Below are 15,176 nucleotides of genomic sequence, written 5' to 3'. Positions count from 1 at the left end.
TCATCAACTTTACTGATTTTTTCCAACAACCAGCTCTCTATCAGATTGTATTTCTCTATCAGTTTTCTGTTTTCAATTTCATTAATTTCTGCTCTCTTATTTCTTTTCTTCTGCTTAATTGGATTTAATTTGCTGTTGTTTATCTAGTTTTCTAACGTAAAAGTTTAGATGATTGATTTTAGATTTTTCTAACATATGCATCAATGCATATATGTATAAGTTTCCAAGCACAGCTTTCACTGCATCCACAAATTTAGATAACATGTATTTTTATTTAGTTTGAAATATTTTAAAATTATTCTTGAAACTTCTTTTTGACCCATATGTTATTTAGAAGTGTGTTGCTTAACTCTAAGTATTTTGTGGTTTTCCATCTCTGTTTCTGTTATTGATATCTAGTTTAATTCCACTGTGGTCTGGGAATACTTCATATAATTTCTATTAAAAACCTTTTAAATTTAGTAAGGTGTATTTTGTGGCCCAGAATGTGGTCTCTCTTAGTGTGTTCCATGGGAATTTGAGGAGAAGGTGTATTCTGCTGTTATTGGATGAAGTATTTTATGATATCAATTAAATCTAGTTGATTGATAGTGCTCTTCAGTTCAATTATGTCCTTACTGATTTTCTGCCTGCTAGATTGGTCAGCTGCTGACAGAGGTGTGTTGAAGACTACAACTGTAATGGTGTATTCATCAATGTCTCCTTGCAGTTCTTATCAGTTTTTGTCTCATATTTTGATGTTCTGTTGTGCACACACATTACATCATAATTTGACACATTATGTCTTCACGAATGATTGATCTCTTTATCATTACATAATGTTGCTCCTCATCTCTGATAATTCTCCTCACTCTAGAGCTGGCTTCATCTGAAATTAATATAGCTATTCCACCTATCTTTTGACTAGTGTTAGCATCCCTTTACTTTCTCCATTGCTTTACTTTACTTTTAGTCTGTACTTCTGTCTTTATATTTAAGGTGAGTCTCTTAATATATAATTAGGTCTTTTTTATTCACTCTGACAATCTCTGCCTTTTAACTGGTATATTTAGGCCACTGCTGTTTAAAGTGATAGCTTTTATAGCTGGATTAATATCTACCATATTTTTTATTGTTTTCTATTGATATTTGTCACCATTGCTCAGTTTCTTTTTCTTTTCTTTAATTTTCTGCCTTCTATGTTTTTGATTGAGAATTTTTACAATTCCATTTTTTTCCTCCTCTCTTAACATATCAATTCTACTTCATTTTAAACTTTTCTAAGTAGTTGCCCTTGGGTTTGCAATATACATTTACATCTAATCCAACTACTCTTTCAAATCACACAATACTACTCCATTCAAGTACCTTATAATAGATTATTCCCAATTCCTTCTCCCTTCTGTACCTTATAACACTGCTGTCATTCGTTCCACTTACCCTTAATCTATAATCATAGAATACACTGTTGCTATTATCATTTGAACCATTTTTAATTAAGAATAAAAAATAGATCTGAGTTTCTGACTTATTTCTTTCTTTCTGAAGACATTCTTTCTGCATTTCTTACAAGATAAGTCTCTTGATGACAAATTCCCTCATTTTTTGTTTGTCTGAGAAAGCCTTCATTTCTCCTGCACTTATAGAGGATAATTTTTCTGGATATAGAATTCTAAGTTTTTTTTTTCTTTCAACACAAAATATTTCACTCTTCTCTCTTGCTTGCATAATTTCTAGAGAAGTCTGATGCAATTGTTAATCTTGCTCCTCTGGCTTCTTTCAAGATTTTCACTTTGTCTTCATTTTCTGCAGTTTGAATGTGATATGCTTAGGTTTAGATTTTTTGATATTTACTCTGGTTGGTACTCTCTGAGTTTCCAGTTCTCAGTTTGGTATTAATTTTTGGAAACTATTGGTCATCACTGCTTCAGATATTTCTTCTCTTCCTTTCTCTTTCTGGTATTCCTATTACATGTATGTTACACCTTTAGTAATTATTTTACAGCTCTTGGATATTCTATCTTTTTCACTGTCTTTTTCCTCCTTGCACTTGAGTTCTGGAAATTTCTATTGACGTTTCTTCAAGCTCACTGATCATCTGCTTGTCCATGTCCAGTCTATTGATGAGCGCATCAAAGGCATTCTTCATTAATGTTATGGTATTTTTTTATTCTAATATTTCCTTTTGATTCTTAGAGTTTCTGTGCTTATGCTTATAGTGTACCTCTATTCTTTATTCTTTTATGCTTTTCACTTCCTCCATTAGCACATTCATCATACTTACTTGTTTCAAGTTCTTGGTTTGATAATTTCAGCATTTCTGCCATATCTGAGTCTGATTCTGATGTTTAATGTGTCTCTGAGCTGTTTTTATTTTCTTTTACTGTATGTGCAATTTTTTATTGAAATCAAGACATGACCTACTGGGTAAAAGAAACTGAGATAAATAGGTGTTTATTGTGTGGTTTTATGTATATCTGGCTAGGGGTAAGCTGTAATTATTGTTTTCTTTTGCTGTATCAGAGGCTAAACTTTCATCTGGTTTCCTTGTTTTTGTCTTCCCAGTTGTCTTTGGGTTTCCCTGAGGCTTCTTAAATAAGGCCTGAGATGTGCAGTTCTTTCCTTTGCAATTCCCTGTTGTTATTTAGGCTCTGTTAATGTTGTGGTAAGGTGTAGGGGGAGGGGAAGCATCCTATAGTCGTGTGATTAGGTCTCAATCTTTTAGTGAGCCTGTGCCCCAGGGCTATGACCTTTACAAATTCCTCTCAGATTTTTTCCCCCTCATTTTGGTAAGACCAGGATTGAAGTTGGGTATTTCCCTTCCCTCATGTTGTGGCTCTGGTACAACCCTGATCAGTTTCTCTTAAAGGCAGGTCTTGTTAAGAAGAAGAGAATATCCTGAGTGTATTTCAAAATAGTTTCTCTTCCCCTTCCCCTGAGAGATGTACAAAGGGATTTTTCTTCAAACTTCATTGTGAGAATCTGGTAGAGTTCCTGGAGGTAAAACTCACAAAAATGTGTGTTGTCCCCTTAAGACTCAGCTCAAGTCTGTCTAGTCTGAACTTCCAGCAATTTGTCGCTTACAGTTTAGGATTTCTTACCCCAGCATTGGTTCCTCAGAGGTTTCTGCTCTTGGGCTTCTGTTCTGGTAAGTTGTATTTGCCTGTCTGTCTCTCCAGTTTTGGGGACTAACAGTATTTTGCCCAGTGACCTCATTCTGAGATGAATCTAAGAAAAATTGTTGATTTTCACTTTATTCAGCTTTTTTTCTTATTGTGAGAACAGGAGTGACAACTTCCAAGTTCTTTATATGCTAGACTGGAAGTCCTGATTCACTTTTTAAAACTATTATTGATTTTTCTTGCTGTATATCTAAACATTCATTAAATTTTAATTTTAAAACAGATTAGCAAAAGAAAATCAACAGAATTTCAACACTCATAAATAACTATTGTTGATATTTGTGTATATATCTTTTCAGTCTTTTTTCTACACATGTCTGCCTGTCCCTCTATCTTTCTATCATCTATCTATCTATCTATCATCTATCTATCTATCTGTCATCTATCTATATACCCATCTATCATCTATCTATCTATCCAGTTACCTACCTATCTACTTACTTATGTCTCTCTCAACAAACAAAGAATTAAAATGGGCCTTTGGACCTAAGATGGTAAGATTGTATGCAAATATATGGTTATGAAATTACCTTTTAAAAATTCTTTGCAAACTTAATAGGTAAAAATATAAATGTTTTCCATTACATTTTTTACTTCTTTGACATTTTCCCATTGATGTATGAGTTCTATATATAACAAAATATTACTCTTTTATTATATATAATACCATATGATACACTATCATTCACCTAGTTTTTCTATTTTATTTTGAGGTCTGCTTTGCTTTTGAACCTAAATTAAAGAGATTGAGTTGATGGTTTTGTGTGATAAACAAAAGTCTGGAGTAACTTAAGTTGAATCATGAACATAACAAGTTAGTGAAAATAATAAATTGAATATCAAAATTATGGATAAAATAATGGAGTAGTAACACTGTGGATGTTAATTTAACATCAGTATATAATGAAATCCTCTACTCTCACATAATAGAATACTAATACAGTAATGAGAATAAACAAACTACAACTACATGCAATAATATGAAAGAAACTCAAAAGAAGAGGTTGAATATAAAAAGAGTGATATTAATAATTCCATTTATATACAGATTAAAAGTAGGCAAATTTATCTATGGTATGAGAAGTTACCATTGACCTAGGGAGTAGTGACTGGAATGGTCACTAGTGATCAAATCCTGGTGATTTGGCTGTGTTCATTTCATGAAAATTCATTGTGCACTTATGCTTTGTGTAGTTTTCTGTATGTATGTTATACTTTAAAAAATTATTGTTGAGCAGGACTTCCCTGGTGGTGCAGTGGTTAAGAATTCACCTGCCAATGCAGGGGACACGGGTGTGATCCCTGGTCCAGGAGATCCCATATACTGCTGAGTAACTAAGCCCATGTGCCACAACTACTGAAGCCTGTGTGCCACAACTACTGAAGCCTGTGTGCTGCAACTATTGAAGCCCACGTGCCTAGAGTCTGTGCTCCGCAACAACAGAAGCCACTGCAATGAAAAGCCCATGCACTACAATGAAGAGTAGTCCCTGCTCACCACAACTAGAGAGAAAAAGCCCGTGCACAGCAAAAAAGACCCAAAATGAAATCTAAAAATTAAAAAAAAATTATTTTTGAGATATAATTGACATATAACATTATTTTCATTTCAGATGTACAATATAATGATTCAATACTTGTATATATTGTAAAATGATCACCACAATAAGTCTAGACAACATCCATCATGACACAGTTATAAATTTTTTTTCTTGTGATGCATATTTTTTAAATTGACTGTCTTAGCAACTTTCCAATATACACTTCGGTATTATTAACTATAGTCAACATTCTGTACATTACATCCCCAGGACTTACTTCTTTTATAACTGGAAGTCTGTACCTTTTCACCCCCTTCACACTATTTCTCCCACCCTCCCAACCCCCTGGCTCTGGCAACCACAAATCAGTTTGTATGAGTTTGTTTGTTTCTGTATCTATGAGTTTGTTTTTCAGATTCTACATATAAGTGAACTCATATGGTATTTGTCATACTCTGTCTAACTTATTTCACTTAGCATTATGTCCTCAAGTTCCACCTACGTTGTCACAGATGGCAATATTTCATTCGTTTTATAGCTGAATAATATTCCATTATATATGTGTATATGTATGTACAAATATATACACAAACACATACATACATACATACAGGCACACCTCATTTTATCCACTTTTCTTTATTGTGCTTTGCAGATATTGCATCATTTTACAAATTGAAGGGATTTGTGGCAACCCAAGTAAGTCAGTCAGCTCCATTCTTCCAGCAGCATTTGCTCCCTCTGTGTCTCTGAGTCACAGTTTGGTAATTCTCACAATATTTCAAACTTTTTTGTTATTATTATATTTGTTATGGTGATCTGTGATCTTTGATGTTATTACTATGACTTGCTGAAGGTTCTGATGATGGTTAGCACTTTTTAGCAACAAAGTATTTTAAAATTAAGGCATTGTTTTTTAGATGTAATGCTACTGAACACTTAATAGACTACAGTATCATGTAAACACAACTTTTATATATACCGCCAAAATTTTGTAGGTGTTCAGGAACTGAACCTACAATATTGCTGAGGTATGCCTGTGTCCCACGTTTTTTTAATTCACTCATCCATCAATGGACACTTAGGTCACATCAATGTCTTGGTTATTGTAAATAATGCTGCATTGAACATGAGGGTGCATATATCTTTTGAAGTTCGTGTTTTTATTTACTTTGGATAAATACCCAGAAGTGGAATTCTATTTTTAATTTTTTGAGAAACCTCCATACTGTTTCCATAGTGGTTGTACCAATTTACATTCCCACCAAGAATTCCCAGTGCACAAGAATTACTTTTGCTTCACATCCTCACCAACAGTTGTTACTTCTTCTCTTTTTAGAACAGCCATTATAACCGGTGTGAGGTGCTATTTCATTGTGATTTTGGTTTGCATTTCTAGTATGTATGTTATACCTCAATAAAAATTTTAAAAAGACCTGTACCTTGACCAAATACCAGGTTCCCTCCAACCCCCAATAAAAATGTGTCAAGGTGGTGCCTGTCATAGTGTATCTGCAAGAATATTTATAATTGTGGTCTTGTGCTTTATAGTTTGTGGTATAAATAATGTACCCCCACAGTACTGTCTCAAAGTACTGTCTCAGTGATCCCACCAGGTCACTGTGGATTTCCAAGGTGAGAGGAAAGGTGATTCATTCTATATTGACTCCACCTTGCAGTGCACACATCTGAATGTGCCCAGAATTAAATTGGCCTAAATTCCCTACACTACATCTCTTTAGATCAACTCTCAGTCAGTGTTAACTCAATGGTGGGAAACCTTTCACAATGAATATATAAAAAATCACCATATTGTACAATTTAAATATCTTACAATTTAGTTTGTCAATTACACCTCAATAAAGCTAAAAAAAAGTAACAGACAAACAAAACAAAAACAAAGTCTGTGCAAAGGATATAAACTGGCTCCATAGTAGGGCTGTGTGGAACAAGTTTGGTTGCTTTTCACCCCTCGGACCCAGAGCACCAGCACCATTCTATTTTGAAAGGCCAGTTCACTAGACTTTTTTTTGCTCCATGATGATTGTATTTTAAGAATCTCATTGCTCCTTTCTATTATTGGGCTTCAGAATCACTCTGATATAACTCAATAGGTTACAAAAACTTTGAATCTTATGGAACTCCTTAAACTTCTTATGCAAATCTATAACCTCTTCTTCAGACACTTTTAAACTCCAAATTTTAATGTATTTTTGTGTGCGTGTGCACACACACACAACACACACACACACACTTCACCAGACTGCTCCAAACTAATTTATTCAAAGAAAAAAGATTTACAGAAATGTATTTAAAATTTCAGACAGACTCCTGCTCTTCAAAAGACCATGATCTGATATTATTAAAACAAGTACTAGGAAGTTAGTATCAATGAAACCCTTCAGCAGTGTGACAAACAGAATTTTTACTTCAATTTAACTAGTTGCTCAAATTCAATTAATATAGACTAAGAATCCATTAGCCCTTGAAGAGTCTTCATAAAAGTATCAAAACACTAAATACACAAGTTAACCCAAATCCCAAATTATCTTTGACATTTGCTACAATTTGGGGTATTTCCCCTACTATCATCTTGAGTAGTTAGTGTGTGGCAATTCTGTCTTGAGTCCTTGATAACTGAAGAGTCCTTTTCAGTGTTATGACCTTAAATTTTTTTTTCTGGAGTAAACACGGACATGCTTAAAGAAGCTAAATTTATTTCATAAAGGTATTAAATGCAATAAAATGAGTATACTGTGTTAAGTGACATCATTTAAAAAAACTAAATCACACTGCATATATTTTCTACATCTCTAAGTTCATGTAATATAATATTTTACATTAAATTTAAGTATACTTTAAAGATTCTGAGCTTGTTTTTGAGATTTCCTCTTCCCTACTACACTTCTGGCTAATAGTTTCCAACCTATTTTAACTAAATAAATGGCAGCATCAAGCCACAGATCAAATCAAAGCAAACCAAACAAAATGCAATGTAGCACATCACCTTTACTTGAATTAGTAAAAGCTTTATAAGGATTAATTGCTCTCTGCTACATTCTTTGGAAAGGTTTAACAGTAGGGTTATGCAAGAAGAAATAAAATGAAAAAAATTCAACAAATAGTACTGATAGGAAAACTTCATTTCTGTTTTTTGAAAATAAAGATACTTTATATAGTAATAAAGCTAAAGCAGTCCAGGAAAATATAAATTGTGTTATGAATCTATTAAATCTAAGTAGAGATTTTTATTCTAATGAGAATATTAATTTCTACACTTTAAAAACTTGTAGTAGTGTGTTCATATTTTCGTAATAAGAGTTTTTCAAAACCAAAATAAAAATAAGGACACTTTTTGGAGGTATGGTTATCTTAGAAAGCTCTTCTTATCATTGCTTAGTTAACACTACAGCCAATGAATAGAGATATAGCTTATGCATTTTGCTGGGGAAATAGCCATTAAAAGCTCTTATAGCGTCTTGCTGCTAATGTCCCTGCCAGCATCATCTCTGTATTAACTCTCACTAAGGACCTAGAACTCTAAAAACCAGATACGAGGCAGGACCTGTGTGTCTGACATGGCCTCCAGACAAGTGTCATCACTTCACTTCACTGGGACCACTGCAAAAATTTTTTTTTTCTTTTTAAATGGGATACAGAGTTGTAATGTAAAAAATAAATAGTTGAAGGTAGGGTTGGATTAGGTGCATTCCATTCTCAGAGGCATACAGATAACCCAAAGCTCTATTTTTTTCCCTCTAGAAAATAAACAATAACCAAGTATTGCATAACATGTTCATTTTAAGTGATATAAAGCCCCTCATAAGCATCCACAAATTGAATAGGGGACATGGAACTAATGGCTTCAGGGTGGTTTCTGCCTCCAGGTGCTCCTTGGGATGACTTTCTAATTGAAAGCTTAATGAGGGGTACAGCAGGGGACCCCTTGGAGAGCACTCATATGTGCTCCTTGCTCTGTGGAGACACAGAGGTCTGGAGCCTGACTTACACTGGTTAGAGCAAAAAACAACTGTGAACATGTTCTGCTTCCAACAGGGCACATAGAAGACAAGGGACTGGCTGGGTAATTCTGGGGGGATGGAGCAGGGAAGTGTGTTGAGGTGAGATCAATCGACATGCTGGGAGAACATGAGTTTTTGCTGTAGAATGGATGCCCACATCCATTCTAGGGGAGCTGGCATGGAGTGAGTCCTCTTGGGTTGCCAGGAGGATATAGGCCATCAAAGTTAAACTAGGCTAGAGATGGACCACCAGATGTCCAGGGGCATAAAGTGGAGAAACATGAGAACATAATGTATTAACCAGTTTCTAGAGATGGCTTAAAACAAACAAACAAGCAAGGAAAAATCCTACTTCATATCCTTGCAATACTTATGCATGTGGCCTCACAATGCATAATGTAGATCATAAGCCATGCAAAACTGCTTTGTTGCAGTCTTCTTTCTTTCAAGTGTATGAAAGTATCAGGCACCTCAAAAGCAAAGAATGAGCAAGCAAGTAATGTCATGTTAGAAAAATGTATAGTTTTAAAAAATATTATACTATTGAACTTTAGTCATCTTACACAAAAATTCTTAAATAATTCACCAAGTCTTTGGGACAAGTGATGGAATTACTGCATTCTGCATTCTTCCTTTACTTTCCAAAGGCTGAGATTATGAAGTTAGACAACGTTGGTGCGCTTGCTTACCACGGGTCTGTGTACGTCCCAGAATGCTCTCTCCTGACTATCAAGGATCTTTCTTTCAATCTTGTCTCTCTTCTTGTCCACTCTGTTAATATCATAACAATGAATAATAAGTAGTGTTAATTGTAGTGCCTCTATGGACAGAAGGCCACAACTTGGACAAATCTTCCAAAAGACTCACAAGGACTCACTTTGCTTGTGCTTCTGCTTGCATAAAAATGAACTCCCACTTCCGAGCAAATGCCCTCTGCAGCCTGGCCAAGCTCTCCTGAAAAATATACCACGGTGAAGACATTCTGGTGCTCAGCTTTACTACTCCCTTCTATTTTATCTACCATATGTACTTACCAAAAAAACAAATCAGAATTTCTAAAGGAGTAAGTGTACTTGGAATGATAAGTCATGCTCACTGAATGCAGCTAATACTCATATTAACAGTCACAGAGGACACAGGAAAACCTATTATGAATATTAATATTGGCGAACATAACTAAAAATAAAAAATACTAAACTCACCTTATATAAAAAAGTGCTCAAGACTAATCCATTGGATTTTCCTATGCTCAGTTTACTAAGGATCAGTAAAGCAATACTCTCTACTACTGATTCAATCAGTCTATCCAGCTCCTGAGAAAAGTGTAAACCCTCAGCCCCCTACTACCCACTTGTAGACAGTGCTTCAAATTTAGTAAATCAGAACATAGCAAACATCTGAACAAACTACATGAGATTAATTTAATCTGCTGATGGTGACCAACATAAAGGTTTTGCAAAAACCATTTTCCCAGTGTAAATGCTCTATAATTCTCTAAGTTTGGATATCTTCATTATATACAGCATATATATACATATATATAAGTTTTCACATTTAAGTCAATTTTAGCAAATAAGATATGCTTCCTCCTTCTTCTCTGAGTTTGTGTATTTAGAATTTCACCATGCTCAGTGTGAATGATGAGAGGAAGTAAGCAAGTAAGGGATATGTTAAATCATTATGCTGCCCTTCCCTGGAAATCTGATCCCTAAGATCCATGAATGTAGAAAGTTAAGAGTGCCCAGAAATGACTGTAGGCCTTATTCTTGCTCATTTTATACCTTTCTTTGTCAGGAAGTCCTTGGTACTTACAGCTTCATAGTCGGCTAGCTCCAGCCTTGCTTTGTTTTGCATTGTTCTTTTGCAGAGGTAAACCGCTGTAAGGGAAAAAAAATCCATCATCTCTCACCTGCTTATTTACATTGAGACACTAAAAATAAAAATAGAGCATATAAACCAAGACATGTTGGTCTTTGTCATTTTTCCCCAAGTTGTAATTTTCTCTTTTTATCTTTTTTTTGGACAAAATAAATAATCTGTAACATCATTACTGAAATTCAAACATAGCGGTAATATAAACAGGTGTTATAAGAAAATAGATATGTTTAGAAACTTGGTAACCGTTTCCTTTATTTCATTAAATAGTTGTCACAATTTTAGTTTCCTCAAAATATAAGGGGAAAAAATAAAGCCTTTTCAATAAAAGATCAAATGAATGTTAAAATCTGGATATACAAATAACACAATTTTTTAAAAAAGAATTGCATGAAGAGGGAATCACTATTTGCATATTCAATTATTTCCGTATTCTATTGTCAACTGAAATAATTTATTAATGTAAACTGAAGGCTTCTTAGCATCTTCTTTGCTGCATTCCACAAGGATCAATCATCTATCAGTCATTTTGTCACTAGGAGATAGGAGAGTATAACATCTGACCTAACTATAATCCAATAACCTTTTAATTCAATTTTCCTTGAGGACTCTGTTTTCTCCATTACCAGGCAAAGTCCATCTGGGAAGAAGATTTACAGGAAAAATGACAGACAGAAAGAGGACGTTGACAGCAGCTTTGCCATCAAACAGTCAAATTTCTTCAGTGATTTCAGGAATATTAGTGACTCTCATGTTAATATCAAGACACTCAGAAGGGAGGAGATAAGATGTCGAAGTAGAAGGACTGGAGCTCTCTCACAAAATACCAAAATCACAACTATCTGCAGAACAACCACTGACAATAAAGGCTGTAACCTACAAAAGAAGATATTCTACATCCAAAGACAAACAGGAAGCCATGATGAGAAGGGGCGTTTTCACAATATAATCAAATCTCATACCCACCAGGTGGGCAACCCACAAACTGGAAAACAATTATATCTCAGAAGTTCTCCCACAGTAGTGAGACTTCTGAGCCAGACATCAGGCTCTCCAGTCTGAGGGTCTGGCATCAGGAGGAGGAACCACCAGAGAATTGGGCTTTGAAGGCCAGGGGACTTGAGTGCAGGAGCTCCACAGGACTGGGGGAAACAGACACGCCACTCTTGAAGGGTGCACACAAGGTTTCATGTACCCTGGCATCCAGGACAAAGCAGTGACTCCACAGGAGCCTGGGCCAGATCTACCTGCGAGTCTTAGAGGGTCTCCTGGGGAGGCATGGGTGGGCTGTGGCACATGGTGAGGACAAGGACACTGGTAGCAGAGGGCCAGGGAATATTCATCAGTGTGAGCTCTCAAGGAGGCTGCCATTTTGGCACTGAGACCCAACCCCACCCAACAGCCTGCTGACTCCAGTACTGGGACGCCTCAGGCCAAACAACCAACAAGGTGAGAACACAGCCCCATCCATCAGCAGACAGGCTGCCAAAAGTCGTCCTGAGCTCACAGCCTCCTCTTAACACACCTGTTGACATGGCCCTGCCCACAAGAGGGACAACACCCAGCTCCCCCCACCAGTGGGCAGACCCCAGTCTCTCCTACCAGGAAGCCTGCACAAGTCCCTGGAAGAACCTAACCACCAGGGGGCAAACACCAGGAGCAAGAGGAAGTACAATCCTGCAGCCTGCAGAAGAGAGACCACAAACAGAAAGTTAGGCAAAATGAGATGGCAGAGAAATATGTTCCAGATGAAGGAACAAGATAAAACCCCAGAAGAACAACTAGGTGAAGTGTAGATAGGCAATCTACCTGAAAAAGAATTTGGAGTAATGATCATAAAGATGACCCAAGATCTCAGAAAAAGAATGAAGGCACAGACCAGGAAGATAAAACAAATGTTTAAAAAAGAGGTAGATAATTCAAAGAACAAAAAACAGAGATGAACAATAAAATAACTGAAATGAAAAATATACTAGAAGGAATAATTAGCAGAATACATGAGGCATAAGAACAGACATGTGAGCTGGAAGACAGATTGGGGGAAATCACTGCCATGGAACAGAATAAAGAAAAAAGATTGAAAATGAATGAAGACTGTCACAGAGAGCTCTGGGAGAACATTAAATGTACCAACATTCACATTATAGGGGTCTCAGAAGGAGAAGAGAGAGAGTAAAGGACCTGGGGAAATATTTGAACAGATATTAGGAGAAAACTTCCTTAACATGGAAAAGGAAACACTCACTCAAGTCCGGGAAGCACAGAGAGTCCCATACAGGATAAAACCAAGGAGGAATATGCAGAGACACATATTAACCAAACTAACAAAAATTAAAGGCAAAGAGAAAATACTAAAAGCAACAAGGGAAAAGCAACAAATAACATGCAAGGGAATCCCAATAAGGCTATCAGCTGATTTTTCAGCAGAAACTCTGCAGGCCAGAAGGGAGTGACATGATATATTTAAATGATGAAAGGAAAAAAACTATAATTAAGAATACTCTACCCAGCAAGGCTCTCATTCAGACTTGAGGAGAAATGTAAAGTTTTACTGACAAGCAAAAGTTAAGAGAATTCAGCACCACCAAACCAGCTTTACAACAAATGCTAAAGGAATTTCTCTAGGCAGAAAAGAAGAGGCAACAACTAGAAAGAAAGAAACAAACAAAATTGTGAATGGGAAAGTTCACCAGTAAAGGCAAACATACAGTAAAGGTTGGAAATCATCCACATGCAAATATGATATTAAAACCAGCAATCATGAGGAGAACACCAATCCAGGATGTTGGATATGCATTTGAAGAGACCAGCAATTTGAAAAAATCATATATATATATATACACATATATACATATATATGTGTATATATATATGAATATATATATATATATATAGCTAAATAAAAACCACATGGGAACCTCACTCAAAAATCTACAATAGATACACACACACAAAAGAAAAAACATAATAAAACACAACACTAAAGATACTCATCAAATCACAAGAGAAGAGAATAAAATAGGAAGGGAAGAAAAAAGACCTACCTAAAGAAATCAAAAACAATTAACAAAATACCAATAAGAACATACATATTGATAATTACCTTAAATGTAAATGGATAAAATACTACTACAAAGAAAGGCATAGACTGGCTGAATGGATACAAAAACAAGACCTGCATATATGCTGTGTAAAAGTGACCCATTTCAGATCTAGGGACACATATAGACTGAAAGTGAAGGGGTGGAAAAAGATATTCTATGCAAATGGAATTAAAAAAACAAAGCTGGAGTAGTAATACTCATATCAGACAAAATAGATGTAAAAATAAAGACTGTTACAAGAGGCAAAGAAGGACACTACATAATGATCAAGGGATGAATCCAAGAAGATGACAAAACAATTGCAAATTTATGTTCACCCAACATAGGAGGATCTCAATATATAAGGCAAATGCTAACAGTATTAAAGGAAAAATCAACAGTAAAAGAATGATAGTGGGGGACTTTAACACCTCACTTACATCAATGGAGAGAACACTCAGACAGAAAATCAATAAGGAAACACAATAAGGCCTTAAATGACACATTAGACTAGATGGCCTTAATTGATATTTATAAAACATTCCATCCCAAAGCAGCAGAATACACATTCTTCTCAAGTACACATGGAAAATTCTCTAAGATAGAACACATGCTGGACCACAAAGCAAGCCTCTATAAATTTAAGAAAATTGAAATCATATCAAATATCTTTTCTGACCACATTGCTATGACATTAGAAATCAACCACAAGAAAAAAGACACAAACACGTGGAGGTGAAATATTATGTCACTAAACAATCAATGGATCACTGAAGAAATCAAAGAGAAAATTTAAAAATACTTAAAGACAAATGACAAGGAAAACATGACAATCCAAAACCTATGGGGTGCAGCAAAAGCAGTTCTAAAAGGGAAGTTTATAGCAATACAGTCTTACCTCAGGAAACAAGGGAAATCTTAAATAAACAACTTAAACCTACACCTAAATCAACTAGAGAAAGAAGAACAAACAAAACCCAAAGTTAGTAGAAGAAAGAAAACATAAAGATGGGAGCAGAAATAAATTAAATACAGACTAAGAAAACAATAGAAAACATCTATGAAACTAAAAGATGGTTCTTTGAAAAGATAAACAAAACTGATAAACCTTTAGCCAGACTCATCAAGAAAAAAAGGGAGAGGACTGAAATCAATAACATTAGAAATGAAAAAGGCGAAGTTACAACAGACACCACAGAAATACAAAGGACCACAAGACACTACTACAAGCAACTATACACCAATAAAATGGACAACTTAAAGAAAAGGACAATTTTGTAGAAGGTACAATCTCCCAAGACTGAATCAGGAAGAAATGGAAAATATGAATAGACCAATCACAAGCACTGAAATTGAAACTGTGAATCACAACAAACAAAAGGCCAGGAACAAATGGCTTCACAGGCAAATTTTATCAAACATTTAGAGAAGGGTTAACATCTATCCTTCTGAAACTATTCCAAAAAATTGCAGAGGAAGGAAAACACCCAAACT

General features: G+C 35.3%; 1 protein-coding gene across 1 annotated transcript in view; it reads right to left on the bottom strand.

The window, feature by feature from the left end:
- Positions 1-15,176, bottom strand: part of RGS7 (regulator of G protein signaling 7) — a 614,965-nt gene that overhangs the window by 67,786 nt on the left and 532,003 nt on the right. Inside the window, exons 8-10 of the mRNA XM_060088393.1 lie at positions 10,537-10,601; positions 9,602-9,678; positions 9,414-9,495 (exon numbers count right to left, since the gene is read on the bottom strand). Of these exons, the coding sequence (XP_059944376.1) occupies positions 9,414-9,495; positions 9,602-9,678; positions 10,537-10,601 (224 nt within the window). The remainder of the gene's footprint in view (positions 1-9,413; positions 9,496-9,601; positions 9,679-10,536; positions 10,602-15,176) is intronic.

This window comes from Mesoplodon densirostris, chromosome 2 (genome assembly GCF_025265405.1).
Source record: "Mesoplodon densirostris isolate mMesDen1 chromosome 2, mMesDen1 primary haplotype, whole genome shotgun sequence".
Classification (NCBI taxonomy): Eukaryota; Metazoa; Chordata; class Mammalia; order Artiodactyla; family Ziphiidae; genus Mesoplodon; species Mesoplodon densirostris.
The sequence above is the reverse complement of the archived record's forward strand: the minus strand, read 5'-3'. Positions and strand labels throughout refer to the sequence as shown.